This window comes from Trachypithecus francoisi, unplaced genomic scaffold (assembly GCF_009764315.1).
Source record: "Trachypithecus francoisi isolate TF-2019V2 unplaced genomic scaffold, Tfra_2.0 Lachesis_group21, whole genome shotgun sequence".
NCBI classification, from domain to species: Eukaryota; Metazoa; Chordata; class Mammalia; order Primates; family Cercopithecidae; genus Trachypithecus; species Trachypithecus francoisi.
Genome location: NW_022681467.1, coordinates 28,061,301 through 28,088,965, shown reverse-complemented (window position 1 = coordinate 28,088,965; position 27,665 = coordinate 28,061,301). Strand labels below are relative to the sequence as shown.

Here is a 27,665-nt window from a genome sequence, read left to right as displayed (position 1 = left end):
CTTGGGGCTTTTGCCTTTGCTCTTCCCTCTGCCTGGAATGCAGGAACAGCATGCCTTGGCACCTGGCATTTAAGTCACTGCTCAGATGCTACCTCCTTAGAGGGGCCTTCCCCGATCCCCCTAAGAAAAGCAGCCCCTTCTATGCATTATTTGCTAGCACAGCTCCCTCTCTCCTTCGTGGCCCATTCCCTGGGCTGTTGTGATCAATAGCTGGTTTGTTCAATAGCCATCTTCCATACCCATTGGCGCACTCCCGTAGGGCAGGGACCTTGGGGATCCCATGACCATATCCCAAGCCCCTGCTGCACAATGGCTGCTAAACAAATGTTTATTGAATGAATGAAGCACAAAAAGTGTCAACATTGCCTGTCTTCCTCCTTGAATACTTCGAGGCCCCCTGAGAGAGAAAATGGCACTTATTGGGCACCCGTCACAGGTCAGGCACTCTCATCCTGTTGAATCTCTACATCTGTGACACCCTGTCCTGTTATACAGATGATGAAGTAGGGGCTCAGCGACCTACCTGAGGTCACCCAGCAAAGGTGGAATGATGGCTTCCTTCCACCGGGAAGTTGGATCTGTGAGCATGAAGAATGCCATGCCAAATAATCGTCAGGACTCACTTCCAAATCTGACTCTACCCGAAGCCCATGTTCTTTTCATTATACTATACATTCTGCCGTGCCAGAACTCAGCCCAAGACTGACAACCAGGTTTTTAGCTTCTGAAAGGCAGGCAAAGACCCAGACTGAGTGGAGAGGTGGTCTGGCTTAGTGGTTATAGAAGTGGGTCCTGGAACTGGACAGAGAGACCAGGGCTCACACAAGGACCCCACCACCCCGGCACAGGGCATATTTGCCACAAGTTATCATTACCATTGCCAGGCTAGAGCATCTTTGCTCTCAGGAAGAGTCTGCTGGAAGGATAACTGTCAAGGGACACATAGAAAAACTCAGGGTCTGAGCTTCTTAATAACAGAAGCCCCTGCGCCCCTGGGGCTGGCCTTTGGGTAGCGCCTTCCCCGCTCTGAGTGGTCACCTCTTAAAAACAGGCATGCATACCAGCATAGATCCAAAAAGAGCTCTTGGGAAGATAAAGAGGAAAAATGACTGTGGAGTTGTTGGTGTATATAAAGTAACATGAAATGTAAATTATCTAAAAATAATCTCCCATGTGAAATGCAGAGAGAGGTTGGGACTTGGGAGACCTCGAGGGTTCTTTCAGCATTTATTGGCACCTACTGTGTGCCAGGTGTTGTGCTAGGGCCGGTGCATATGAGGACGGGTCAGATATGGCCCTGAGCATCTGGAGCTCCCTTTCTACTGGGGGAAGTGAGCCAGGTATTTACAGAGTGGGGCTCTCTCTGAGCGCGGTGAAAGGGGAAGACTTTGTGTGTGATATGGCAGCAGGAGCCAGGTGTACATGAACTGAAACCCACCCCTCCTTCCTGCATGACCTTGAGCAGGTCAGGCCACTTCTCCAAGCCCCAGGCCTTCATCTGTAAAATGGGGCCTTCCCCTCTGCCTCTCAGAGTTGTCAGGACATGTCGCATAGTAGGTCCTGGGGTGGGGGACTTTGGGATGGGAGAAGCCAGTAGTTCCTAGGCAGGAAACGGTCCCGCACCAGCCAAAGTCTGGGCCTCAGGACTTGGATGGTGAATTGCCGGCAGGAGTGTCGTGGGGACATGGGGTGGATCCCAGGGGACAGCTGGGAGAGGAGTGCAGCAATTCCTCATGAACTGTTAAGGAAGTGGGGGATAGGGGTGCAGAAATCCTGGAAATTTGGCCTGTGCCTTTATTTATGTTGGAATTTCATTAAGGGGGAGGGGACCAGCTAGCTCTACCCAAGGTCAGATCTGCCCAGGTAGGAGGGGGGCGGTGGGGCCACCTGAGTTTACTCAGCAAGAGATTCCAGGTCAAGGCTCACCCGGGAAGGCAGGGTGTCTCAGGATAAGTTTGTGGATGTGTTGAGTGCTTTCTGAAGCCGAGGTGGGATTGGGCTGAGGCCACAGGCGACTTCCCAGGGGGCCCGGGCCTGTCCCAGAGCAGCGGAGCAGGCAAGCAGAGGCAAAGCTGGTCAAACTTCGGGGAATTCAGGGTGAGGCAAAAGGAGAGGAAGTTTGGGGCCCCGAAGGGCGGCGATGTGGGGTTCCCCCAGGGGAACACTGCTCTTCTGGCTTCGGCTCACGGGAGAGAGATCAAGCCAGTTGCGGGAGCGAGGGACGGGGAGCCTGCCCTACACCTCCCCGGCCGGGCTAAGTGGGGCGGGGCGGCCGGGAGGCCGGCTGCTGGGCCGGGGTCTGCGCCCTACTCCCCGCGGGACCGCCGCGTCCGGGAGGAGCGGGACCTGCGAAGCTCCGGGCCCGGCCCGGCCGGACGGAACGCGGTCCCTGGGCTGGGGACTACGCTCCTGCGGTTCCTGCCCTCTCGGCGGCTGCGGGCGCGGCTGCCCCCGCGCCCCCAGGGGCCGGGCCGGGCGGGGGCTGGGCCCGGAGGGCGGGCGCAGGAGGAAGGGGGGGCGGGCGGCGGCGAAGGCTGCGCCGCTCTAACAGGTGGGATCCCGCGGCGTGGTGGAGGCGGGCGCGGGAGGAGGAGGAGGAGGAGGAAGAGCCGCGGCAGCGGGAGCCTGAGCAGGAGCAGGATGAGCCGCGCAAGCTGACAGCCACTGCTGCCGCCCGCGCCCAGGCTCGGTCTCGCTCCCCGCGCTCGGGGCCGCTCCCCGCCTCCCGCCTCCCTCGGCCGCCCGCGGGGCGGCCCGCCCCCTCTGCACCTCCGGGCCCGGAGCTGCCTCCATCGCTCCTGCATCCCGGCCGGGGGGAGGAGGAGGCGGAGCAGGAGGCGAGCCGGAGCCGCCGCCGCCAACGCCGCCGCCGCCGCCGCCGCCCGAGCAGGACAGAGCGCGCCGCAGCCCCGCGCGTCCGGCCGCCGCCCGCGCCCATCCAGCAGCCTCGCCGGAGCCACACCGCGGGACAGCTGCGGCCGCGGCGCGTCCCGGCCCGGCCCAGCCCAGCCCAGCTCAGTCCCGGCACCGGGCGGCCCGGCGGCCGGCCCGCCCCCGAGGGCGCCGGGCGCGGCGGGAGGATGCCGAAGCCGACGCTGCTGCTGCGCGGGGGCTGGGAGCGCGAGCGCAGCCCCGGGGACTCGGAGCTGGGCCGCCAGTTCCGGGACTGGTGCTTGCGCACCTACGGCGACTCGGCCAAAACCAAGACGGTGACACGCAGCAAATACCAGCGGATCGCCGAGGTCCTGCAGGGCGGCGGCGGGACCGGCGCGGGCAGCGGCCCCGCAGCCGGCGAGAAAGGCAAGTTCCAGTTCTGGGTGCGCTCCAAGGGCTTCCGCCTGGGCAGCGGCCGGGAACCCAAGATGGGCCAAGTGGTGTATGTGCCGGTCAAGACGGGCTCGGTGAGTGCGTGCGCGGCGGCCGCGGGCGGGTCCCGCGGCGGGGCTTGGGGCGGGCGGGCGGGGGCGGGGTGGGGGTGTGGATGTGTGTCCGAACGTGTGTCCCTGAGGTTGTCCGTGTGTCGGGCCCGCCGGAGGCGCACGCGTCGCTGCTCACCGGCCCTCCCCGGCTCGCCTGGGCAGCGCTCCGGGTTCGGGGCGTCCCTGCCCCCCTCCGCGCCGCTGCCCGGGCCGTGGCCGTGCCGGGCAGGCTGTCCCGGGCTGCTCACCCCAGCATGTTCCGTTCTCCCGTCCCCTCCCCCCGCCAGCAGGCGGCTGCTCTGGAGCCCGAGCCTCCTCCCCGCCCGCCCCGGGGCTGCCTGTCCCGGGCGCCTCGCGCTCCCGCCCCCGGGCCGGCTGGGCGGTGTGTGTGTGGTGTGTGTGTGTGTGTGTGTGTGTGAGAGCGCGCGCGCTGAGGGTGGTGCCGCGGGGTGGGGGGGAGGGAGGCAGGGGCAGCCGCGGGACGGGGAGTCCGCCGGGCCTCCCAGCGCCAGGGGAAGGGGCCCGCCCGGGCACTGTCGCCCCGACCCCACCCGGGGCTAGCCCGGGGAGGGGCGGCCGGAGCCGCAGCCTGGCGCAGGAGCAGCCTCCCGCGGGTGGGTGGGGCGCCCCCTCAGCCCCCCGGGCCCCTCGCTCCCCCCTCCCCGGGACGGGGGCGGCCTGACCTATCCATCCCCTCCCCTCCCCCGTCCCCCGGGCCGGCCCGGTCCGGGCGGGGTGGCGTGGGGGAGGGGGCGGGGAACCGCAGCCGCCTAAAGGGAGGAGGCGGGCGGCCGGGCGGGGGCGTCCCCTCTGGCCCGGGGCGCCCTGGAGAGGGCGTGCGGCGCGGGCCCCGCGGCTCCCCCGCCGGGACCTCATTGTTCTGCAGAGGGTGGGGGCTGGGGGGGGTGGCCGCTCCCGGGGCGCTGCTGAGCTTTGAACTTTCCGTCGCCGAGACCCTCCATTAGTGCGTTCCGCCCCCGGCCCGGTCGGGCCGCGCCGGCCTCCCCCCGCCCTTCTTGCTCCCTCCCCGGCCGGAGCACGAGAGCCGGGCCGCCCCGCGCCGGCCTCCCTCCCTCCCCCGCTCCCCCGCTCCCCCCTCCGCGCTCCTCCCCCGGCCGGCCCGCCCGCCCCGCGCTCAGCCTCGTCCCCGGCCGGAGCGGGCTCTTCACACACAATTGATTCGGTCGTTACGAAAAGTGCACTTGTCCCCTCCCCCTCCCCCTCCGCGGCCGCCCGGGCCCGGCCCGCGGGGTGAGGGGGCCGCGAGGGAGGGAGGCGGGAGCCGGGGAGCAGATCCGGAGGCGCCTCCCTCCGCGCCCAGGGGACGGGGCTGCAGGCCGCGGGGAGTGGGAGCCGCGAGCGCGGAGGGCGGGCGGCCCATCTGCGAGGAGCGCTGATAACCGCGCTGCGGCCGCCAGCAGCCCATCTGCGCCGCTGCCGCCTCCGGCCGGACCGGGAACAGGGGGCCGGGACCGGGCCGAGGGGCGCGCTGGGACCGGGTTCCCCGAGGGGGAAGCTGGGGCAGTGACCCAGCCTGCGCAAGGCTGGGATCCCCCCAGCCTAAATCCGCACTCTCGCTCAAACCCGGCGAGTCTTGGTCATTGTCCCCTCCCCCCGATCGAGTCCAGGACCCCTCCCCCAGCCCAAATCAGTGCCCACTTTCCCAGATGGGGCGCATGGGTCAGCCCTCCCCACCCTGCCAGGTCGGTCCCCTCCTCGGTTCTCCCATCTTGGGTCACTGCGCCCCGCCGGAGTGCGGTTTTTCTGAGGTCAGTGACCCACGAGATGGTTGGCTGGGTCCTGCCTCCTACCCTAGGTCAGTGCCCTCTGCCATCAGGGCTTCCCGGGTAGGTGCCCCCCCCGCCCCCGCCATCCTGGTTACACCTCCCTGAAGAGCTGGAAGCCTTGGCCCAACCTTCTTAGTCTGAGGCAGGAGCCCTGAGTCCACCCTCTCCTGGAGTTGGGGGTTGACCCCCCCCCAGACCTGGCAGCAGGCTCACTGGCTTTCTATGTGGCTCAACTTCTCCCTAGGGTGTGGGCATCTGGAGCAGTTGTCCACTCTTTATCCACACAGCTGTAGAGGCTGAGCACCCCCTCCCCCTATCCAGGCCACATGCAGAAACTGGGTGTTAGGCCTGGACCCCAGGTCCTGCTGGCCCAGCTGCTGGCTTCAGCCGCTCCCTGAGACCCACGCTGACCCGCCCTGCCTGCTCCTGGCAGCGCGACCGTCCCCAGTCTCCACCCTGGCTCTCAGACCAATAATGAGCCCTCCCTGAGGGACCACCTGCCTGGGAGGCAGAGAAAGGGGACCCAGGCCTCCCAGTCCAGGCTGCCAGGAGATCGACAAACACAACAGACATGCCCTCCCTCGACAACCCACCCCTCGGGCTCCCCACGCCCGCCTGCCTGGCCTGCTGGTCCCCAGAGAGCCCGTTAGTTACCTGCCACTCGCCCAGCCAGCCGGAGCCAGGCAGGAGATGCCACCCCCATCTCCAAGTTCCTTCCTGGGGCCCAGTTATTATTTTTATATTTCCATTTTCCTTTTCACTGATCCAAGAGGAACAAATCCTGCTGGGAATTCTGGGGCAGCCATTGGCCTCTTCCTGGGAGGGGCTGAATGGGACCTCCTTTGAAAGGTGCAAAGGACATCTCCTATGGTCCCTGGCCTACACACACACACACACACCCTCGCCCCTGGTGTCAGTTGGGAGAGAGCCTGTAGTTTGGTCCTCGGTGGGTTTTTGTGAAGGTCATTGGGCCATAAACCTTTGTCCAAAGCATTTGTTTAGTACCCACAGGCCTTGTGTGGGCACTGGGGTGCCAGGGTGGGTGGGGCTCTGTGCCTGCTCCCAGGTCACCCAGATGTCAGGAGTGGTGGGCAGAGCTGAGGACAGGATAAAAAAGCCCATGGGGGCTTCAAGAGAGAGCAGGTAGAAAGATTCCAAGGAAGAAGGGAGGTGGGAGTTGGGTCATCCAGCCACGACAGGCCCCATATAGCCTCTCGACAGGCCATCCCCAGGGTGGCCATGGTGTGTCACCTCTCTTCCCCATTGCTCTCTGGCTGCCCCCACCCTGGGCCTCCCTTCCTCCTCCCACAGCCATATGCGGTGCTGCGGTCGGGGCCCTCTCCTAGTCCCGGCCAGCCTCGGGTCGATGATCTGACACCACTTGTCCCGTCCCATCTGGCCCTGAGCTTTTCTGGGTGTGTGTGACAAAGGCTTAATCTGTCCGGACGGGCCCAGGGCAGAGAGAGGGCGAGGGGAATTACACTCCGCAGGGCCTCCTGCAGCTGGGGCCCGGGTGGGGGTGGGGCAGGGCGGGGGTCGAGGAGAAGCCTGGGCGTGGGGGAAGAGGCAAGTTGGTCTCCAGTTTGCAGGTTGTCACAGGAAGTAGAAGGTGGAAGCAGGGTATGGAGGGGAGGAGGGCGGAGTCCTCCATGGGCAGCTAGGGGTGCTGGTGGGGATAAGATCTCTTTATGACAAGAGCCAGCTGGGGGCCTCCTGGCTGAACGAAGCCTGGTGAGGATTTATTATTTCTTACGTTTGGCCTGCTCCAGCCCCTGTGGGCTGCCGAGAGGGGGAAGCAAACCCTTGGAGACAAGACCCTCCAATTCTGTTCTGGCATTGGCCACAAAGTCAAGCAACCCCTTTCCTTTTCCTCTGGCTTCTCGGAGTGGAGCCATCCCCAGACCCTGCGAGGGCCACAGGTTATGGCTGAGGTGGGTCCCTGGGCTGTCTATCATTTCCTAGGATCAGAGAGCCCCAAGACTCTGTGGAGACATAGAGGTTCTCAGCCCAACTGTACCATCTTCCAGACGGGAAAACTGAGGGCTAGAGAGAGGAAGTTTCCATTTGTCGGGAGCTAGGACTGGAACAGGGTTCTCTGTGCACCGCTGTAGCTTCTCCGTGGACCTGCCACATGCCAGGAATCCCACCATTAGAGCCCCATTCCCCAAGGGAAACTTCGAGATTGCCAAACTCCACTCTCAACACCAGGCTTTTGCAAGCTGGACCCCAGGTGTTCCGCTACCCAAATTGACTAATGGTGGTCTTTTCCCAGTTTGCAACAACGTTCATTTAGTGGAAAGCCTTTTCAGGCCTAAGTCTTTCTCCCCAGAGCTTTTGTGTAAACCTTTGACACCTGCGGCCGCTGGTCTGGGAGGGAAATGGCCTCTGACTTAGCACCGCGTGTGCTGTGACCTTTGGTTGAGTCCCTCAATATTTCCTGGTTTTCCCTGAATTATCAGTACAGCAGCTGTTTCGGGGGTCACCTACTGCGTGCCTGTCACTGGGCTGAGGTGCTGATACGCATCAGCTTGTGGAATTCTCACAGCAGCCTAGAGGCCGGTGCTGTGATTACTGCTACCTTCACATGAGTAAACTGAGGCTTAGGGAGGTTCAGAACTTCCCCTAGTCCACACCAATGCCAGGGACCTTGCATACATCTCCATTCTGACTTTGAAGGGTCTTGCAACCTGATCCAATTTGAAAGCATAGGTCCTTCATATCAAGCTTTCAGTCCATTACACTTTAGTCTGAATTAGTTTCAAAGCATCCCTCTGATCAAGATGTCTGTATTCACAGGCTTGTGCCTCAGGCAGGACTGGCACAGCATAAAGTCTGTCGGCTTTCCTAGGGCTCATGAAGATGGGTGGAGAGGAGGAGGACGCCTCTGTTGTCCTGGGTCCTGGGGGGCTTTGGGAAGAAGGTTGACAGTGATGCCTGGCACAGGCCCCATTTGCATTTTTCGTGAGTGGCAGAGCATGCGTTTTTGTCAGTTACGCCTTGTGATTTGGGTGGCATAGTCCTGGGTAACTCTGGGGGGCTGCATTTCGGTGCCAGGGTGATGCAGACAGGTCAGGCTCTGCCTTCCTGGGGCCTCCCCTCTAAGTCCTGGGTCACTCTCTGCCTAGGGGTGGGGACACCGTGCACCTTTCTTCCTTGGGTAGGAGCTGGCAGGAAAACCCTCTCCTTTATGGCCCCTGCAGGCTGCTTTGCCGTCCCTGCATGTCTGGGAGGCTGGAAGGCCCATCTGGGACTTTGAAAATGCTGCTGGGCGGATTGGGGGGTGGGGAGCCTATGGCTGGGGCTGTCTGGGGACCAAGGTGGAGGGCCTCAGGCATATCTGGGCTTCTTCAAGCCAGATCTTAGCTCAGAGGTTGTGCAACTGAATCCTGCACGTGTGTGCTCATGGGCTAGAACATGCATGTGTGTGTGTGTAAAAGTGCAACTGTGTGGGTGTGAGTGTGCTGTTCCTATCTATGTGCAGGCTGGAAATGCTTGTGTGAGTGTGTGTGTGTGGAGTGTGTGCAGGGCACAGGTGGAGAGGCTCCTCTGTGTGTTTGTCGGCATCTGAGCACCTGGGCTGTGGGCCTTGGCAGCCGCGGGTGTGACTGTGTGTGCGTGCACTCATGTGAGATCCGGATCGGACTCACCCTGTCTGTCTGCCAGTGTGGTGCTGTCGGGGTGTCCTCCATCATCATCAAGTCACCCGAGCTGCAGCCCTGGCCCCTGCCATCCCTGGAGTCTCAGCAGCTGGCTGAAGCCAAGTGGTGACCATAAGAGGTGGTGCCATGCCCCTGTCCCCATGACATGACTGCAGCCAAGGCATCTCCTTGTTCCAGCTTCCCACCGCCACCCCCTACCCGCCTCTTGCTATGGTCCTGTAACAAAGCCCAAAGCCAAGCATGGGGAGGAAAGGTCCTGGGAGAAAAGGCTCTGAACTTGGAGGGGGCCAGGGCCTATGGGGTCCTAACTCAACTGTTTAATTGCCACATGACCCCGGAGAAGTAGCCTGCCTGGCCTCTCTCAGTCTCAGTTTCCTTTTCTGGAAAATGGGCTCTAAAGCTCCATTTCTTGGCAAACTGGAAAAGGCTCTGCTGTCATTTGAGGATGGTGGCTAAGGAATGTGCTTGAGGCCACCCTGCTCACTCATGTCAAAGCCAGACCTACCAGCCTGGGGACATGGTGAGACCCCATCTCTATACAAAATTTTAAAAAACTTAGGCATGGTGGCACACATGTGTGGTCCCAGCTTCTCAGGAGGCTGAGGCAGGAGGATCACTTGAGCTCAGGAGTTAGAGGCTGCAGTGAGCTGTGATCATGCCACTGCACTCCAGCCTGGGTGACAGAGGGAGACTCTGTCTCAAAAAAAAAAAAAAAAAAAAAGAGAACCAGGCTAGGCCTATGGGCCCCAAAGCAGGTAAAGGAGCAGCTGGAAGTTGGTGACAGCACCCACCAGGGCCAGTGGCTTATTAGAACAAGAACTCTTAAGTCCACTTTGATGTAGAGAATAGGTAAAGGGCCTGGGCTTTAATGCTACAGGGCCCTGGGTTCAAATCCCATCTCTGCCCTTTTATCAGTGTGGCCTTAATTTTCCTTCCTTCCCTCCCTCCCTCCCTCCCTTCCTTCCTTCCTTCCTCCCTCCCTCCCTCCCTCCCTTCCTTCCTTCCTCTCTTTCTTTTTTGATGCAATATTGGCTTACTGCAACCTCCGCCTCCCATGGCCTTAATTTTCTCATCAGTAAAATGGAGCTGTAATCATATTCCTCTTCTAGGACTGATGTGGAAATTAATGCTTTCATGCACATAGGGCCCCCAAATGTAGCAAATCTTAGGAAATGTTAGCTGCTATGTGATCTCACTGAGCCTCAGTATTCCTCATCTGGAAAATGGGGATGGTGATGAAGGATGTTGTGAATATTAAATGGCACAGTGGAGATGAGGCACCCAGCCAAGTCCCTGGCATAGAGTAGGTAGGCAGAAACTATGAGTTCCCTAGAGGTTGTATCTGAGTCATTTCTGTGTCTTCAGCACTATCAGGGGCCTGAGAAATGTTGCACTGAATTAAACAGAGAAGGCTTTTTCTTTTCTTTTCATTTTTCTTTTCTTTCTTTTTTCTTTTTTTTGAGTCAGATTCTCACTTTGTTGCCCAGGCTGGTCTTCAGCTCCTGAGCTCAAGTGATCCTCCTGCCTCAGCCTCCCACGCAGCTGGGCTTACAGGCGGTGGACACTGCAGCTGGTCCCAGAAGTCCTGGTGAGGGATGGAGGTGTGGCTTGAACCCCCAGAGCTGGGAACTTGCGGGCTCAGGGTCTCTTGCTGCCCTGACTGGTTCCTGCCCTGCAGTGAGCCTCCTTAGCTTTAGTTATGACATATAGAAGACTCCAGTGATCTCTCTGCCTCTGAATTCCTCCCAGGTGTCAGATCCCAGAAGTCAAGGAAGGGCGCTGGAGGGCTTTCCCAAGGCCCGGCAGGCACCTGCTGAGTAGAGGGACAAGCCTCTCGCCCTTCCTCTATATGGACCCGACCCCTACCGGTCCCCGCCTTCTCCATATGGACCACACCCCCGTCTGGCCCCCTGGCTGGGAACCTGAGTTCCTGGGGTCTGGATTTGTAAGGAGAACACATAATGGCGGGCGTAATGACTGCCTCCCTCCGGCAGGGGTCTGAGCCCATCTCCCAATTTTTCACGCCCCTGCCATGTGCCAGATACATTATTCCATTTAATCTCCCCTGGGTTCTGTGAAGTAGATGAGAACTTGGTACCAGAGAGGCCAGGGAACCTCCCCAAGGCCCACAGTGAACACATGACTGGGCTGGAGCTCCAGGACTCTGACCCTCCAAACCCCAGGACCTGGAGGCGGGGTCCACGGGAGGACCCCTGGGAGTGAAGGGAGCAGGGGTGCCCTAGCTCTCCATCCACCCCTGGCTCATGGTGCCCTCTCACCTTTAGTGAGGGCACCCCATTTAAGCTTTCTAGACCTCGAGGCAGCCCTCCCACCTGGCCAGACCCAGCCTAATGGGAGACAGATGCCCCCGCTGCCTCTCGTCCGTGCTCTTCCCCTCGGATTTCAACTGCAGCTGCAGGCCTGGCCTGGGCGGGCTGCTGGGCCAGCAGACGGGAGGTGGGGGGAGTGGGGAGATGGCAGAGCAGGTGGGAGGCTGGGCCCATCCTCTCACCCACATGATTGTGGATCCCAGAGCACTAGTCCTCTTGGCCACCCTGGACATGGAGCTCCTCCCCTGCAGATCAGAGTGGAGGGAACTCACTCAAGGTCCCACTGAGCTCCAGAGCTGAGTGTGAGCCTCTGGTTCCCAAGCCCAGTCATTCATTCATTCACTTCCTCGCTGTCCTTCCTGCACAGCAGCTGCAGCCTTCCCCTTCCTCGGCCTCACCTGAGAGTCACTTCCGACCCCTTCCTCTGACCTCCTCTCCCTCCCAGTCCAACCCATTTGCAAATCCTGTTGATTCTACCTTCAAAGCACATCTCAAATTCTACCATGTCTCATGGCCTCCACTGCCTCCAGCCTGGTCCAAGCCTGGAGAGGCAGCGGCCTCCCCACGGAGCCCCCTGTGTCTACCCTGTTCCCTGCCCACATAACCCCTTCTTCCCACAGACAGCCAGAGGAAACCTTGGAAACCCCAAGTCAGGTTCTCTTCTTCCTCTGTCCAGAACCCACCAAGACTCGTCTTATTCAAAGCAAGAGCCATTGCTTTCCCAGTTGCCTGCGGAGCCCTGCACGATCTGGCGTTGGCTGCCCGCTGCTCTCAGTTCCCTCTCCCCTTGTTCATTTGGCCTCAGCCACACTGGCCTCTTTGCTATTCTGCCAACATGCCAAATACAGTCCTGCCCCAGGCCCCTTGCACTGGCCTGCGCCTAGCTTGGAATACTCTTTCTTCAGATCTCTGCATGATCAGCTCTTCTCCTTCAGGTCTTTGGTCAAATGTCACCTGCTCAGAGTCGGCCTCCCTGATCACCCAGTGAGAACCACCTTAGATCCCTTGGACCATCTCCCATCTCTCTTTTCTACTTGATTTTTCCTCTGTGGCCCTTATCACCCCCTGACATTCTACGTATTTCACTAGTTTCTGTGCTTAGGATCTGTCTCCCCCAAGGCCATGAGCACCCGCAGGGCGGACTGCATCTGTTTTTTTTGCTGCTGTATCCCCAGGACCCAGACCAGCCCCTGCCCTTAAGGGGCTCCCCACTGGGCAGGGGGGTTCAGCAGATGTTACAGAGCCGGGTTCTGAGAACTGCCCAGTTACACACAGAGGTCCTGAGGAGCTCCAGGGCGTAGACCCACCCTCAGGACAGGGCCTGAGAAGTCCTCGGGGAAGTGACATTTCACCATTTCACCTAGACCTTGAAGGCCAAAAAGGACTTTTCAGCAAGAGCAGAGCATGGAGAAGATCATTCCGGGGGGGTGGGACTGGTTTTGGTGGGGTCAGCGTGGGCTGTGTACAACGGATCCCAGGGCCAATTTTCTTAGAGAAGCATGTTTGGAAGAACATTCTAGATGGAGTGGAGATGAGTAAATGGCCAAGTCAGCTTGAGAACCACAGTGGGGTCCTGAGGGGGTGAGCTGGCAAGATTGTTTGGGGCCAGATGGAGGAGAGGGATCTGAGAAGCCCATCGCTTCAGGCACAGCAGGGAGCTCGCAGGAGGGTGCTTATGTGGAGGGAGCTAAGGTCACACTGGGGTTTTAGAAGGAACGCTCAGATGCTGTGGTGAGAGGCAAGAGGGCGATGGAGAAGGAAAACCAGGCGGAGGCATAGCGAGATGAGGGGAGAAAGGCATGGCGCGTTTTCTCAATGGACCAGAGGTTGAGTGGCTGGGGCTAGGTGAGGTGGGAGTGGGGTGAGGGAAGCTAGAGGGTCACAGTCAACCCTGGGATTCTTGGGTGAGAGGAGTGGTTTAGGAAACCGGGGTGCAGATCTGGGGTGAAGGCACAGGGGCAGGATCTGGGACGCAGCATCCAAAGGTGTCCTCCCGGCTGGCAGCCTGTGGTGGTGGGAGGCTGCGGAGGGGACCCCGTGACTCAGGCCTTGGTGGGGCCAGCGTGGGAGTCATCGTGTTACCCAGGCCCCTGCCGCTCCAGCTTGGAACCCTCCCCTCCCGGCTGGGACCCGACACAAGCTCCTGGGAGGCCTGTGCTTGGGTGGATGACTCATCGTTTTCTCGGCATCCCCAGGCTGAGGAAATGTTCAAGGAGACATGGGGCCCTTCCTTCAGCAGGCCAGGCCCTAACTGGATGCTGCGAGTCGAGAAAAACACAATCAGGCCTCCGGCCTTGTCTGAGGACAGCCTGCAGGGGTGTTTCCAAGAGGCCCTGGCTTCCACAGCCTTGCAGGTCCTCAAGCACCCTGAAAGGCTGTTATGACCCCATTCTACAGGTTAGCAAACCAAGGCACAAGCTCTGCTGGGCCCCCAGCTAAGCAACCACTAGATGCCTCAGTTTCTTCGTCTGTAAAATGGGTCTGATGATTGCTCCTCCCCTACAGGTTGTTGGGAAAAACTAAAGGCAAGAATCCATGTGAAATGTTTAACCAGTGGGATTGTCATTGTCATGGGGATGTGGAGAGGGGTCTGCCCGGGCAACAGGGGCTCTTGACTAGGCAGAGCCACCGTAGGGACATCCAGAAGGCAGTATGGCCAAGGACAGTCCTGCATTTGGATCCCAACTCTGGCACCAGCTGTGTGGTTCTAGGCAAATGGCTTGCCTGCTTTGATCCCTGACCCCTTCTATATAAGGGGGTGAGAAAACTCATACCCCAAGGGGTAGCTGGGAAGATGGTGTAAAACCAAGCCTGCCAGGCAGGCCACAGAATAGGGGCTGCTGCTCCATCTTGGGGTCTCTCAGAGCAAAGATCCCGAAGCCAGGCAGCTGTGAAGCTCCCAGGGGTGGCTCTGAGGCTCTCTGTGAGGTGATATGAAAGCCTGGGCTGAGGGGAGAGAAGAAGGGAGGTAGCTCAGAGGGCTTAGGCTGGGAGGCTCCATGGAGGATGGATGTTCTCTGGAGCTCTTGAGGTTGGGACAGGAGCAGGCTGGGAGTGAAGGGCTTTATGTTGATTCAAGGCCCCTGCAGGTCAGCAGAGCAGTGGGGGTCTGGAGCTAGGGGCTGGGTCCGGGTTCTGCCACTTTTACTGCTGTGCAGTCTTGGGTAAGTTACTTCCCCTCTCCAAGCCTCGGTTTCCTCATCTGTAAAATGGGATGATAATAGCTATCGATTCAGTTATATCCTCCTTCTATACTATTGTATAGAAGTATCTATACCAAGGTGCGGACAGTCAAGCCCTCAATGAAAGGGAGCTGTAATCGGGATTATGACTGTGATGGAATCAATAACCCTAGAAGCTGTGATGAAGCCAGGTGAAGCAGCGCCACCGAGTGGGTGTCTGGAGCTCAGACTGGCCGGGGTTTCAGTGGATCTCTGTGACTCATTAGCTGAATGACCTTGAAGCAAGTTGCTGCCCCTCTCTGAGCCACAGTTTTCTCATCTGTAAAATGGATCCAGGCCAGGCACAGTGTTTCATGCCTGTAATCCCAGCATTTTGGGAGGCTGAGGTGTGAGGACTGCTTGAGCCCAGGAGTTTGAGACCAGCCCTGGCAATATAGCGAGACCCTGTCTCTATAATAACTAAAAAAATTAGCTGGGCATGGTGGCGCCATTCCTGGGGTCCCAGCTACCCTTGAGCCTGGGAAGTTAAGGCTGCAGTGAGCCATGGTTGTGCCACTGTACTCTATCCAGCCTGGGTGACAGCGAGACCCTGTCTAAAAAAAAAAGAAAAAAAAAGAGGATGCAAAGGTATGACCTATCTCTCAGGGCTGCCTTGGGGAGGTGAAGAGAGACTCCATGCCAAGTGCTCAGCTTGGGAAACAAGAGCTGCTCTTTATTATGCCTGTGGTGTGGCCAGTGGCAGTGAGACCTATGGACATGGTGTCTGGGGCAGGGGAAGGGGACACTGGGGCAGAGAACTGCAGAAGGGGCAGTGGGCAGAGGTAGAAGTGAAGCCAGACTGTGTGCAGGGAAACTGGGCTGGGGGGCTTCCAGGACGGCGGTGGTCAGCTGGGTTTGCCTCCAGGATTGACAGGGCCCCAGCCCCCAGATCTGGAGGAGGGGGGCCTTGATGGAAGCCAGAGGGCAGAGGGACGGCGCCGAGCCAAAGGTGGTGGGAAGCGGAGGCTAGGAGTCCTGCTGCTCCAATCAGAGGCTGGTCATCGGGGAGCAGGGGCGAGGGGCAGTGGGCTCCACGGAGTCCAGGCTGTGCATTATGGGACTGAGAGCGGGTCTGAGAGCCCTGGGTTCGAATCCTGACTCACCAACTGGCTTGGATCCATCTTAACTTCTTCCATTCTCACATCTATAAAATGGGGAGAGCGATGTCAGCTGCTTCTTCGAGTTGCTGTGGGGAGAATCTGGAATACATGAAGTACTCAGTCCATGTCTGCTGCAGAGTGAGAACAATGGCAGTCATGACACAGCCAGTATTGTCCAGCGCTTAGGAAGTGCCAGGCCCTGTGCTAACACTTTATGCACACGACCCCATGTGATTGTCCAAACTTGGTGACCGCTGTGATCCTTATCTCGCCAATGGAGATTCGGAGGCTCAGATATGTTAAGTGAGATGAACAAGAGCACACAGCTGGGAAGAGGCAGAGCACAGACTCGAGCTCGCTCCTTAAATCGCCGCCCTTCTGACAGCAAGGCTTAGATTCTGGGATCCTCTGTGGTGTTACCTGGTCTTGGACCGTGGTTCATCCCCGGCTGGGGAGTCGTGTGTGAGTCTGCTTGGCAGAGGGTGCCAACCTTGGGATATTAGGCACAAGCAGGGTCTATTGGTAGGGTTCACCCTCAGGGATCCCCCAGAGATTCTGCAGTTCAGGGAGGGTACAGAGTAGCATGGAGCCCCACAGCCAGCCGCTGGCCACTCCATGTCAGACGAAGCTGGGAGAGCCTCCTGCTGGCTCCTGGGGAAACCAGGCCTCTGGCCGCAGTGGGTGGGGCCTAAATGGGGAGGTGCAGCCCTACACCCAGCCCAGGCCAGCTACCAGCTGCCCTAAGAGCAGAGGAGTGGCCAGTGCATGATCTTGGGCAACCGCCTGGGGGGTTAGGACAGGGAGAGCATGCTCGGTGACTGGGGAGGAAGCAGGGAAAGCCTCCTGTGAGGAAAGGAGCCATGCAGTTGGGAGAGGAGGAGATAGGCCTCCTAGGAGGGGGCAAGGTGGATGAAGGTACACGAAAGAGGTTTGTTTTAAAGCAGTACACGCACATGATTTAAAACCCAAACCAAAACCGGCAGTTGGCTGGACATAGTGGCTCACGCCTGTAATCCTAGCACTTTGGGAGGCTGAGATGAATGGATCACTTGAGGTCAGGAGTTCGAGACCAGCCTGGCCAACATGGTGAAACCTGGTGAAACAAAAAACAAACTTCTCTACTAAAAATACAAAAATTAGCCAGGCGTGGCGGTGCATGCCTATAATCCCAGCTACTTGGGAGGCTGAAGCAGGAGAATCTCTTGAACCGGGGAGGCAGAGGTTGCTATGAGCCAAGATCGCGCCACTGCACTCTAACCTGGGCGACAGAGCAAGACTCCAACTAAAAAAAAACAAACAGAAAAAACACCCAAAAATAACAAAAAGCAAACCAGCAGTTTCCTAGGGCCTGATAAGTGGTCATCCCATCCCATTTCCTGCCCCCTGGTTCCCCTGCCTGGAGGGGTCCACTCCCTTCTCTGCCCAATATATTTGGCTCTGGGGTGGGGTTCCTCGGTTTGAATCCTGAATTCACTGCATACGCAACTGTGTGGCTTGGCCAACTTGCTGAAATTCTCTGTGCTTCAGTTTCTACATCCAAAAAAGTGGGAGTAGTAATGGCACCTGCTTTCCTGGAGGCTGTAGTGAGCATTGAGGGCTTCTTAAGGGTGGTAGTTGAGTGCTTGGTGAGTGTTGGCCATCATCACTGTGGCTGCTGTTGTTATCATTATTATTATTAATTATTATTGTGCATATATAGCTAAGCATGCCTTGCTTGCAGTTTAAATGCCCAGCTCGCCGTGCAGGCCCTAATGCTCAGTTTTTGTGGTTTTGCCTATTCAGGAAAAAGAGAGGTAGAGGTAAGAGGTCAGCCCAGGGTCAATCCAGTGGCCCCAGACCTTGAGAATGGCCTCTGGTGTGGGCGGGTTTTCTGGATACCCGCTGGCCTCAGGAAGTAGCTGCTGCTTCGTGCAGGGCTCGTGGTTTGGGAACTCAATCCCTGCCCCTGTGCTGGGTACACAGGGTGGCCGTGGGGACAAGAAGGGGAAGGGGACTATGGAAAGAGCACTTGGCCAGGCCCCAGAAGATGGGGGCTCAAGGCCTTTCTCTGCTGCCCCTTTGCGGTACCATTCTTGGAAAAGTTCCCAAGCTCTAAGCCTTTGGGCTCCTTATCAGGAAGGCGGTGCCATTCTCTGAGCTGCTGTGGAGAGCCAACGCAGCGCCTAAGATGTGACGGAGGATTGGAGTGTTCATCAGGGACCCCAGGGATCCCTGCCCTCAGGAGGATTTCCAGTTGAGTTGGGAATGAGGGTGTCATTGATAAGATCCTGGTTCAGGAGGTATTAACACGTAGCTGAGAAGAACCTAGCCCTGGGTTGGAATCTTGGCAGTGCTGCTTGGTAACAGACTGACCTCAGGGAAATTAATTAACCTCTCTTGGCCTCAGTTTCCTCCTCTGTACAATGGGCCTAGCAATAGAACCTGCTGTTTGGGGTGGTTTCATGCTGGTAAGAGATTTAGCCCAGGGCCTGGCTCCTGGCAACGGTCTGTGATCGCGGCAGTTGTAATTATTTTAAGAAACTCAGACTAACACGAGAAACTACCAGCAAATGATACAGGGCTGCAGGCAATCCATTCATTCATTGATTTGTTCAGCACATTTTGATTGGTGCCTGCTATGTACCAGGTCCTGTCATTCATTCCATAAAGATTGCCAGAGCACCTACTCTTTGCTAGGAGCTGTGCTAGGTACTGCCTCCGTGGTGGTGAACAGGACTTGATCTCTGCCCTCTCAGAGCTGGGAGTACCAGGTACCCCCCTGGCTGGAGGTTAGGGGCAGCCTAGGGGCTGGTATGCTCTCCAGCTGGTTGGCTGAGGGAGCCAGCCCCTCTCCTGGTTGTGCCAGGCTTACTGAGCTCCAGGACATGGCTTCTGCCTGGAGTCCCCCATGCCAGCCCTGCTGCCCTGGTGTCTGGCTCCTTTAGTCCCCCTTTCCCAGGAAGTAGTGCTCTAGGGAGTGTGAGAGTGCAAGGCTTTTTTCATCGCTACACCCTACCCCAGCTCTTGTCACTGCCTCCCCAGCTGTAGCACTCATTGTCCTCCCTCTTACTTCCTCCCCACTTCACACTGTGGCCAAAGTGCTGTGTTAAAAATGTAAACCTGACCATGCTCCTTCTCTGCTTAAAGCTCTCCTGTGGCTTCTCTTGACTCTCCAAGCAAAAGTCACCATGGCCTGCAAGGCCCAGCTCTGTTCCCTCTCTCCAGTTCCTTGGCCTCTGCTCACTTTCCTTCAGCCACACTGGCCTCCTGGCTGTTCCCCTGGACTTCACTGGGCTCTGCTGAAATGTCACCTCCGCGGGGACGCCCTCCTTGATTGTCTTTTCAAAATGTCATTGGCTCCCATCACTCTCCAGCCCTTACACTAACTTTGGAGCCCTTATGGATATATGACAAATGCTGTGTTTTTGTGCGTGTTTCTCTTGGGCTCCATAAGGACAAGAATATTTGTTGTCTTGTTCACTGCTGAGTTCCTAGCACTCAGTGGATATTTTTTAAATGAATGCCTCAAGCCTTGTCTTTATCCATTTTGTGCCTCAGTTTTCTCCTTTGCAAAATGGAGAAGCAGAGCTGTTGTGGGGCCAACATGAGGGCTGGCGAGGTGGCCAGGGTCCCCCACACAAGCAGCCTGCAGTCCCATCAAGGGGGGCCCGACCTACTCAATGAGCAGGCTCTTCCAGTCCCAGGGTGGAGAGACTCAGGAGCCTGGCGGGGTCAGCAGGGCTGAGTCACCATGGGCCTCAAGCCCCATCAAGAGGATTTCCACTTCCTCTTGGCCATGTTGGGAAGCCCAGGTGGGGCAGGGGCACAGGCAGTGGGAAAGAGGGAAGGAAACTGGCTTGAAGGGAGGTGCAGGGCTGGGGAGATATCTCTGGATGGCCCCATAATGGGGCCCCAGAAAGCCGGATCTCAGGGATTGGGAGCCATTGAGTATTGTAGAGCAGGAAGAACAAGGGGAGGGAGGTGTTGAGGGAGTGAGTCTGGTCCAGTGTGTGCAGGACAGAGACTGGAATCTGAGGTCCAGGGAGGCTGTAGGCTCTAGGGGGCAGTGCCCTAAATGGGAGCAGAATTTACAGGAATGAGGGGAAGGGGCTGGAGGGGTGAATCAGTCTCCTCCTTATCAGCTGCTTTGCCCTCCACAAAGAACTCTTCACTCATTTATCCATTTAGCAACCTGGAGAGGGCCTCCTGGGGTGCAGTGTTGAGACCCATAGATGTGGTTCTTGCCCTGGCAGAGTTCAGGACATATTGTGGGGAACAGATGCTACATGACACAGTTACGGCAGTGGTGGTGGTGGTGGTGGTGCTGACGGTGTTGGGGATGGTGGAGATGGTGGTGAGGATGGTGATGGGGGTCATGATGATGATGATTATAGTGGTGATGGTAATGGTAACAATAGTGGTATTAATGGTGGTGGTGGTGATGGTGATGATGGTGATGATGATGGTGGTGGTGGTGATGATGGTGATGAAGATGATGGTGATGATGGTGGTGGTGATGGTGATGATGGTGATGAAGATGATGGGATGGTGATGATGGTGGTGGTGATGGTGATGATGGTGTTGATAGTGATGGTGATGAAGATGATGGTGGTGGTGGTGATGGTGATGAAGATGATGGTGATGATGAAGATGGTGGTGGTGATGATGGTGATGAAGATGATGGTGATGATGATGGTGGTGGTGATGATGGTGATGAAGATGATGGGATGGTGATGATGGTGTTGATAGTGATGGTGATGAAGATGGTGGTGGTGATGATGGTGATGAAGATGGTGATGGTGATGATGGTGTTGATAGTGATGGTGATGATGATGGTGGTGGTGGTGGTGATGATGGTGATGAAGATGATGGTGACGGTGATGATGGTGGTGGTGGTGATGATGGTGATGATGGTGATGGTGATGGTGGTGGTGATGACAATGGTGGTGGTGATGGTGATGGTGTTGATGGCAATGATGGTGTTGATGGTAGTGTGTCAGCTCACGTTTATTGAGCACTCACTGAGTGCCAGTCTATACTAAGTGCTCCCTGTGTGTTTGCACACTGGGCTCCTGCAGCAATGCTCAGAGGCGCTGAGATCTTATGCAACTTGCCCAAGGGCCCCTGTGAGCAAAGGGCAGCACCCAGATGTACACTCAGGCAGGCGGCTGACCAGCAGCTGCTCCCAGCTATGGCCACCTGCCGCTTCCAGCAGGCAGTTTCCTCCTTCTGTGGGGGGCTCAGCACAGGGAAAGTATATGAATCTGACTTGCCAGAGCAGAGTTTGAGGTCTGGTTTTGCCCAAGTAAGTTTGGACAAATGGTGCCATGGCTCCTCTGCCCTCAGCACCTTGTCTGTGAAAGGGGAGAACCATCCTCCATGAAGGCCACCAGGAAGGCAAGGAACTGCCACCTCGCCATGGCAGCTAGTGTGTCTGGGGCAGATTTCATTCCCTAAATCAGGAGGAAGAAAGAAAAGAAGGCTCTGTTCTCAGTCTTGCCTCTGGGAACCGGAATGGGGAGTGGGGCAGGTGGGAAGCCAGGGTCTCTTGGAAGGACACATTCTACACAACCACATTGCTATTTCCCCCAACACAGGCCCCAGGGTGGGGGCTGTTCTCCCACCCATTGCTGGCTCCCATATCTCTCAGGAAGGGAAGGAGGCAGGGACCCAGGCTCCTGCACCACCGATTCTAGCAAACCCAAGCTGATCCCATGCCAGTAAAGAGAAGGGACAGATGCCCAGGGCTGGGGGCAGAAGGCCAGGACATAAATAGTGCCCCGGCTCTTCCTGTGCAGCCTGGGGCCCACCGGCTTTCCTCTCTGGGCCTCGGTTTGATTCACTTGTTCACATATTTGCCAAGCACCTGCTCTGTCTTAGACACCCTACTCTGGAGGCATAAACAGAATCCCTGCTCTCAGAGAGCTGACGTTCTAGGGCAGGCTGACAGTACCCAGTAAACAAGGAACAGGCCCACTGTGTCAGACGCTGGTAAATGTGTGGAGAAAAGTAAAGCAGAACCAGGGGAACTTGAGGGGTTGGGGCGGGAGGTGTTAGAATTTTAAACAGGGTGTCAGGGAGGGCCTCGGTGAGAGGCCTTCACCTATTAAATGTGACATTTTGAGCAAAGCCCAAGTTATGCAGGAATTGGGTGGAAAAACATTTGAAGTAGAGGAAACAGCAAGTGCAAAGGCCCCGAGGCAGGCGTGTGTCTGGTTTGAGGAACTGCAAGGAGGCCAGTGTCCCCAGCTCCTCCCACCCCCTGTATTTGGGAATCAAAAGACCACATTTTACTCTGCAGGACCTTGGGCCTCAGAACAAAATGATTTCTGAGCCCTCATAGCGCATTCCCACGGGAGTCAGTGATGCCAGCCTCTTAGGTGGGGCTGGGGCAGGTGCCTTGCTGCCCATATCTTAAAAGTGCTGAGTGGGTTTGAAGACCCATGGGGACTCGGAAAAGAGGCTACCAGCATCTAGCTCCTCACCACGAGTGGCGGATTCTCAGATGGCCCTGGATTGGAATCCTGGGTCCACTGCTTTCCAGCCATGTGATCTTAGGCAGATCACTCTCTGAGCTTCAGTGTCCTCAACTGCTAAACAGGGACAGGAGGCCCACAGATCTGGGTTGCAATGGGACTTACAGAGACGACTCTGGGAAGTGTGTGTGTAAGTGCCCAGCCTGCGACCTGCCCTATAGGAGCTTCTCAGTAAATGTTTATTTTTATTTTCTTATTTGTTAAGACAGGGCCTTGCTCTGTTGCCCAGGCTGGAGTGCAGTGGTGCGATCACAGCTCACTGCAGCGTTGACCTGGGCTCAGGCATCCCACCTCAGCCTCCTGAGGCTGGCACTACAGGTGTACGTCACCACACCCAGCTAATTTTTTTTTCTTCTTTTTTTTATTATTTTTTTTTTAGAGATGGGGTCTTGCCATGTTGCCCAGTCTGGTTTCCAACACCTCAGCCTCCCAAAGTGCTGAGATTATAGGCATGAGCCACCGTGCCTAATGTTTAAAACCAGAGCCTAACATTGTGGTATGACTGAATTGTTTTCAACGTTGTTGGAAATTTGTCCTATCACTTGAGTCTTCTAGGAACCCCATGAGGAAGACGGAACAAGAAACAATAGCCCCAGTTTACAGAGGGGGTGAGTTGAGGCCTGGAGAGGACGTGTGACTTGCCCAGGGTGACAGTGAGACAGGACTGATGGAGGGCTAGGACCAGGCTCTCCTGGCTTAGAGAGCCCAGGGGGTTCAGGGCAGGGGAAGTCGTCCAGCGCCCTTACACCCCTCACCACGAACAGCCCCACGCATGCACCTCCTGCACATGTGCGCTATGCAATAATAGCGCCTTTCAGATTTGTGGTCCCGGCCAGGTTTTGTAAGGCACGGCTTGGTGGGACAGGAGGTCTGTTGTAAGGATGTTGAAAGGCCGGGAGCCTGAGGAAGCTCAGGCCGCAGGCAGGCAGAGTCTAGGGCAGGTCTCGGCGAGAAGAGGAAGAGGTACCTCACGTGACCGTCCACTCGGCCTGTGTGTCCATCCGGTGTCTGGCCTGCCTGGGCTGGGAAGGCGGAGTCTCCAGACTGTTCCCTCAACAGCCTGGCCCCAGTGCCTTGTCATCCAGATGCCTGTCCCTGTCAGCTTCTCTGAGCCTCAGGACAGCCCTGTGAGGGCTGCAGATGAGGAAGCTGAGGTTCAGCGAGGCGCATGCCTGGTGGGGTTTGGACCGGGGCCTGCAGTGCTAGTCACAGCTCGGGCAGGTACTGGCAGACGGACTTTGTGCTGGCGGGCCCTCTCCTCCCTGGGCCAGCCTTGCTGGCCACGGCGCAGCCTCCCAGCCCTTGACAGTGGGCCCTGCCCACAAGTCTCTGCTCCTTGGTTCCTGCAGCCTGAGTCTCATCTCACAGGGCTCCTGGCCCCTGACTCTAGCTGCACCTGCTTCAGGCCCGCTGAGGCACTGGGCTGCTGGACCCCTCAAAGGAGCAATCAGGAAGCCCACCTTTGAGCAGCACCTCGAAGGGCCAGATATCCTTTCCCCAGTGCCCACACAACTTGGAGATTCCTAGCCCATTTTACAGATGAAGAAACTGAGGTACAAAGAGGGAAGATTGTGTCCTGAAGCACACAGGACATACGAGGCAGAGCTGGGACTCCAAAGCCCAGCTTCTTCCATTCTGTAGCCTTCTACCCTCAGTTTCTTCCACTGCAAAATGGGAGCCTTGAACTAGACAGTCTCAATTTAGATCATAGTGAGAATAGTACAAGCTCAGCAGCGAGATGGGCTGAGCTCTAATCCTGGCTCCTTCATGTCCTAGCAGGTGGCCTTGGGCAGTCGCTTCATCCCTGTTCCTCAGTTTTCTCCCCTGTAAATGGGGCTGAGAGCAGTATCAACCCATGAGTGGCTGTGAGGTTCCATAAGCAACACACGCAGAGCATCCAGAAGATGCTGGAATGTTCGTGGGAGTCATCCGCTTTTTCAATCTATAGCTCCCTCTCCACCTCCCCTGCAGTGCTCTGAAGGGTGACAGGGCCATGTTAATGCTCTCTTCTGGCCTTCCTGGGGCGTGGCCGGGTGGCCCACACTGGACAGAGACTGTGTGGATGTGTCATGGGGACAGAGAGACGTTCCAGGGCCCACCATGGCGGATGGCAAGTGGCAGGGAGCTCTGGATGTGAAGCCGGCTCAGGCTGCACCCAGGCAGCCAAGGGCGCCTTTGTCCCTTTGTCTCCTCTCGTGCAAATTAGCAATTACCTTTCCTGCTCCTGCAAGCTCGGCCTTTCCTGGGAGAATTGTTCCAAAACAGCCACTGAGCAGGCAGGAGCCGCCTGGCTAATTAGCGGATAGCCGCCGGGGACAAACTCAGGGCTTAGTGACCAGAATTGGGGCCACAGCTGCCTGGGGGCTGCTGCCACCTTGGCCGGGAGACCAGGCAATGTCCTGGGCTCTGGGACTTCATGGCTTTTCCATGAAGTCCTAGCGCTATGGCTTGTCAGCTGTGTGACCTTACATAAGTCACTTGGCCTCTCTGGGCAACAGTTTCTTCATGTTTAGTATGATGTGGATTTTGGAGCCCAGTGCCTAAATGGTGCCTGTTATCAGCTGGTGTTAAGATTACTGCTGTTGCTACCGCTGCCATTGCCTTGGGCCTGGGCTGGCTGGCTCAGGTGAGAGAACATGAGGAATACGCAAGCCCTGTGATGGCCCTTGGAGACACCGTAATGTCGCCTGAGCAGCGCAGGCAGCAGAAAAGCCCAGCGAGGCCTCAGGCCCTAAGGCAAGAGGGAGGCTTCATCTCTTCAACCCCAATCTCCTTTCGGTCCTCTATGAAATGGAGTCATTGAGATATTGGTTGGCCATGTGCCTAGAATAGGGCCTGACCCAGGGCAAGTATTCTGTAGAGGCTCTCTCCCTCCCTCCCTCTACCCTCCCTCCTTCCCCACTCTCGCTCCCTCCCCTCTATCCTCCCTCCCTCCACCTCCCTCCCCACTCTCCCTCCCTCCCCTCCACCCTCCCTCCCCACTCTCCCTCCCTTCCTCCACCCTCCCTCCCCACTCTCCCCCTCCCTCCACCCTCCTTCTCCACTCTCCCTCCCTTCTTCCACCCTCCCTCCCCACTCTCCCTCCCTTCCTCCACCCTCCCTCCCCACTCTCCCCCTCCCCACTCTCCCTCCTCCCTCCACCCTCCCTCCCCATGCTCCCTCCCTCCCTCCACCCTCCCTCCCCATGCTCCCTCCCCATGCTCCCTCCCTCCCCCTCCCTCCCCATGCTCCCTCCCCTCCCTCCACCCTCCCTTCCTCCACCGTCCCTCCCCACTCTCCCTCCCCTCCCTCCACCCTCCCTCCCCATGCTCCCTCCCTCCCTCCACCCTCCCTCCCCACTCTCCCTCGCTCCTTCCACCCTCCCTCCCTCCACCCTCCCTCCCTCCACCCTCCCTTCCTCCACCCTCCCTCCCCACTCTCCCTCCCTCCACCCTCCCTCCCTCCACCCTCCCTCCCCACTCTCCCTCCCTCCCCTCCACCGTCCCTCCCTCCACCCTCCCTCCTCATTCACCCTCCCTCCTCATTCACCCTCCCTCCCTCCTCATTCCCCCTCCCTCCACCCTCCCTGCCATCCACCCTCTCTCCCTTCCACCTTCCCCACTCTCCCCCCTCCGCCCTCCCTCTCCACTCTCCCTCCCTCTACTCTCCCTCCTTCCACTCTCCCTCCCTCCACCCTCCCTTCCCACTCTCTCCCTCCCCACTCTCTCCCTCCCTCTACCCTCCCTGCCCACTCTCCCTCCCTCCACCCTCCTCCCCACCCTCCCTGCCCTCCACCCTCCTTCCTCATTCTCCCTGCCCTCTACCCACCTTCCTCATTCTCCCTCCCTCCACCCTCCCTGCTCTCCACCCTCCCTCCCCACTCTCCCGCGCCCTCTACCCTCCCTGCCCACTCTCGCTCCCTCCACCCTCCTCCCCACCCTCCCTGCCCTCCACCCTCCTTCCTCATTCTCCCTCCCTCCACCCTCCCTGCTCTCCACCCTCCCTGCCCTTCACTCTCCCCCCTCCCCCTCTCCCTCCTTCCCCACTCTCCCTCCCTCCACCCTCCCTGCCCTCCACCCTCCCTCTCCACTCTCCCTCCCCACTCTCCCTCCCTCCACCCACCCTGCCCTCCACCCTCCCTCCTCACTCTCCCTCCCTCCACCCTCCTCCCTACTCTCCTCCCCACTCTTCCTCCCTCCACCCACCCTCCCCACTCCCCCTCCCTCCCCCTCCCTCCCCACCTCCCTCTACCCTCCCTCCCTCCGCCCTCTCTGCCCTCCACCATCCCTCCCCACTCCCCTTCCTCCACCCTCCCTCCCCACTCTCCCTCCATCCACCCTCCCTCCCTGCCCTCCACCTTCCCTCTCCTCCACTTTCCTCCCTCCACCCTCCCCACTCTCCCTCCCTCTGCCCTCCCTGCCCTCCACCCTCCCTTCCCTCTACCCTCCCTTCCACCCTCCCTACTCTCCCTCCCTCCACCCCTCCTGCTCTCCACCCTCCCCACTCTCCCTCCCTCCACCCTCCCTGCCCTCTACCCTCCCTGCTCTCCCTCCCTCCACTCTCCCTGCCCTCCACCCTCCCTCCCCTCCATCCTCCCCATTCCCTCCCTCCCTCCACCCTCCCTGCCCTCCACCCTCCCTCCCCCTCTCTCTCCCTCCCCACCCTCCCTCCCCTTCACCCTCCCTCCCTACACTCTCCCTCCCTCCCCTCCACCCTCCTTCCCCTCCACTCTCCCTCCTTCCACTCTCCCTCCCTCTACCCTCCTTCCCCTCCACTGTCCCTCCCCTCTACTCGCCACCCCTCCACTCTCCCTCCCCACCCTCCCTCCCCTCCACCCTCCTTCTCCAGTCTCCCTCTCCTCCACCCTCCCTCCCCTCCACCCTCCCTGCCCTCCTCAGGAACACAGCAGCTCCTGGAGCAATAGGGCTGTCAGCTTGTGGCTTGGGGTGATCAGGGAAAGGCCCCTCCCGCAGGAGCAGGATGGGGAGGGCCGAGGGCTGTGGATGCTGAGTGAGAAAAGGAGTGGCAGCCAGGCCTAGGGCAAAGGGTGCCAGCCGGGAAGCTGTGGAGGTCAAGGGAAGGCAGAGATTCCGGATATAGGATACCAAGCTGGGAGCATTCTCCCTTCTGGCTGGTGACTCCGGGGAGGAGATCTCCCAGGGCTACAGAGAGGGTGTGGAGCAGAGGAGGAGTCCCTGGCTTGGCCTGGGGAGTGTGGGCTGGGGAGATTTTCTGGCCAGTATACCCTAGGGCTGAGGCTCACTAAGGGGCTAAGCAGAGGGTGGGTGTCCCAGGTAGAGGAGACAGCCTGTGCAGAGTCACAGAAGTGTCATTTAAATCTGAGGTAGGTGGAGCTGTAGCACACAGGCCTCTAGTACTCAGCAAGTCGGCCTGGATTTTATATGGGCACTGGGGAGCCCAGGAAGGTTTGGGGCAGGTGGCGTTGAGGTCTGATTTTCAGAGTCAACGTACAGCACTGTTATTCGGGGAGGTTGAGATAGTGGCTGAGATAGAGAAACCGGAAGCCTGATGGGCGGGTGGTGGGTGGAAGTCAGTCTGACATCTCACGCTCCCCAGTGTCACCTAGGCAAATGCCATTCCTCCTGGAGCCTCAGTTCTGCCTGTGGCCAGTGAGTGGACTGTGGACTTCCTGCC

The 27,665-nt window shown here is 58.4% G+C and overlaps 1 protein-coding gene and 1 long non-coding RNA gene across 3 annotated transcripts in view; one reads left to right on the top strand and one right to left on the bottom strand.

The window, feature by feature from the left end:
* The first annotated feature begins 2,625 nt into the window (after positions 1–2,625).
* Positions 2,626–27,665, top strand: part of NOL4L (nucleolar protein 4 like) — a 146,538-nt gene continuing 121,498 nt past the window's right edge. Inside the window, exon 1 of one of the 2 annotated variants that reach the window (XM_033186086.1) lies at positions 2,626–3,401. In XM_033186086.1, coding sequence (XP_033041977.1) covers positions 3,081–3,401 — 321 coding nt within the window. In that variant the 5' untranslated portion in view covers positions 2,626–3,080. The remainder of the gene's footprint in view (positions 3,402–27,665) is intronic. The other variant, XM_033186087.1, reaches the window with a different exon arrangement.
* On the bottom strand, positions 13,734–15,787 carry LOC117068638. Its single transcript, XR_004431194.1, has 2 exons — positions 15,520–15,787; positions 13,734–14,397 (listed from the first exon to the last, which is right to left on the bottom strand). It is a non-coding gene; the product is annotated as an uncharacterized LOC117068638 (long non-coding RNA).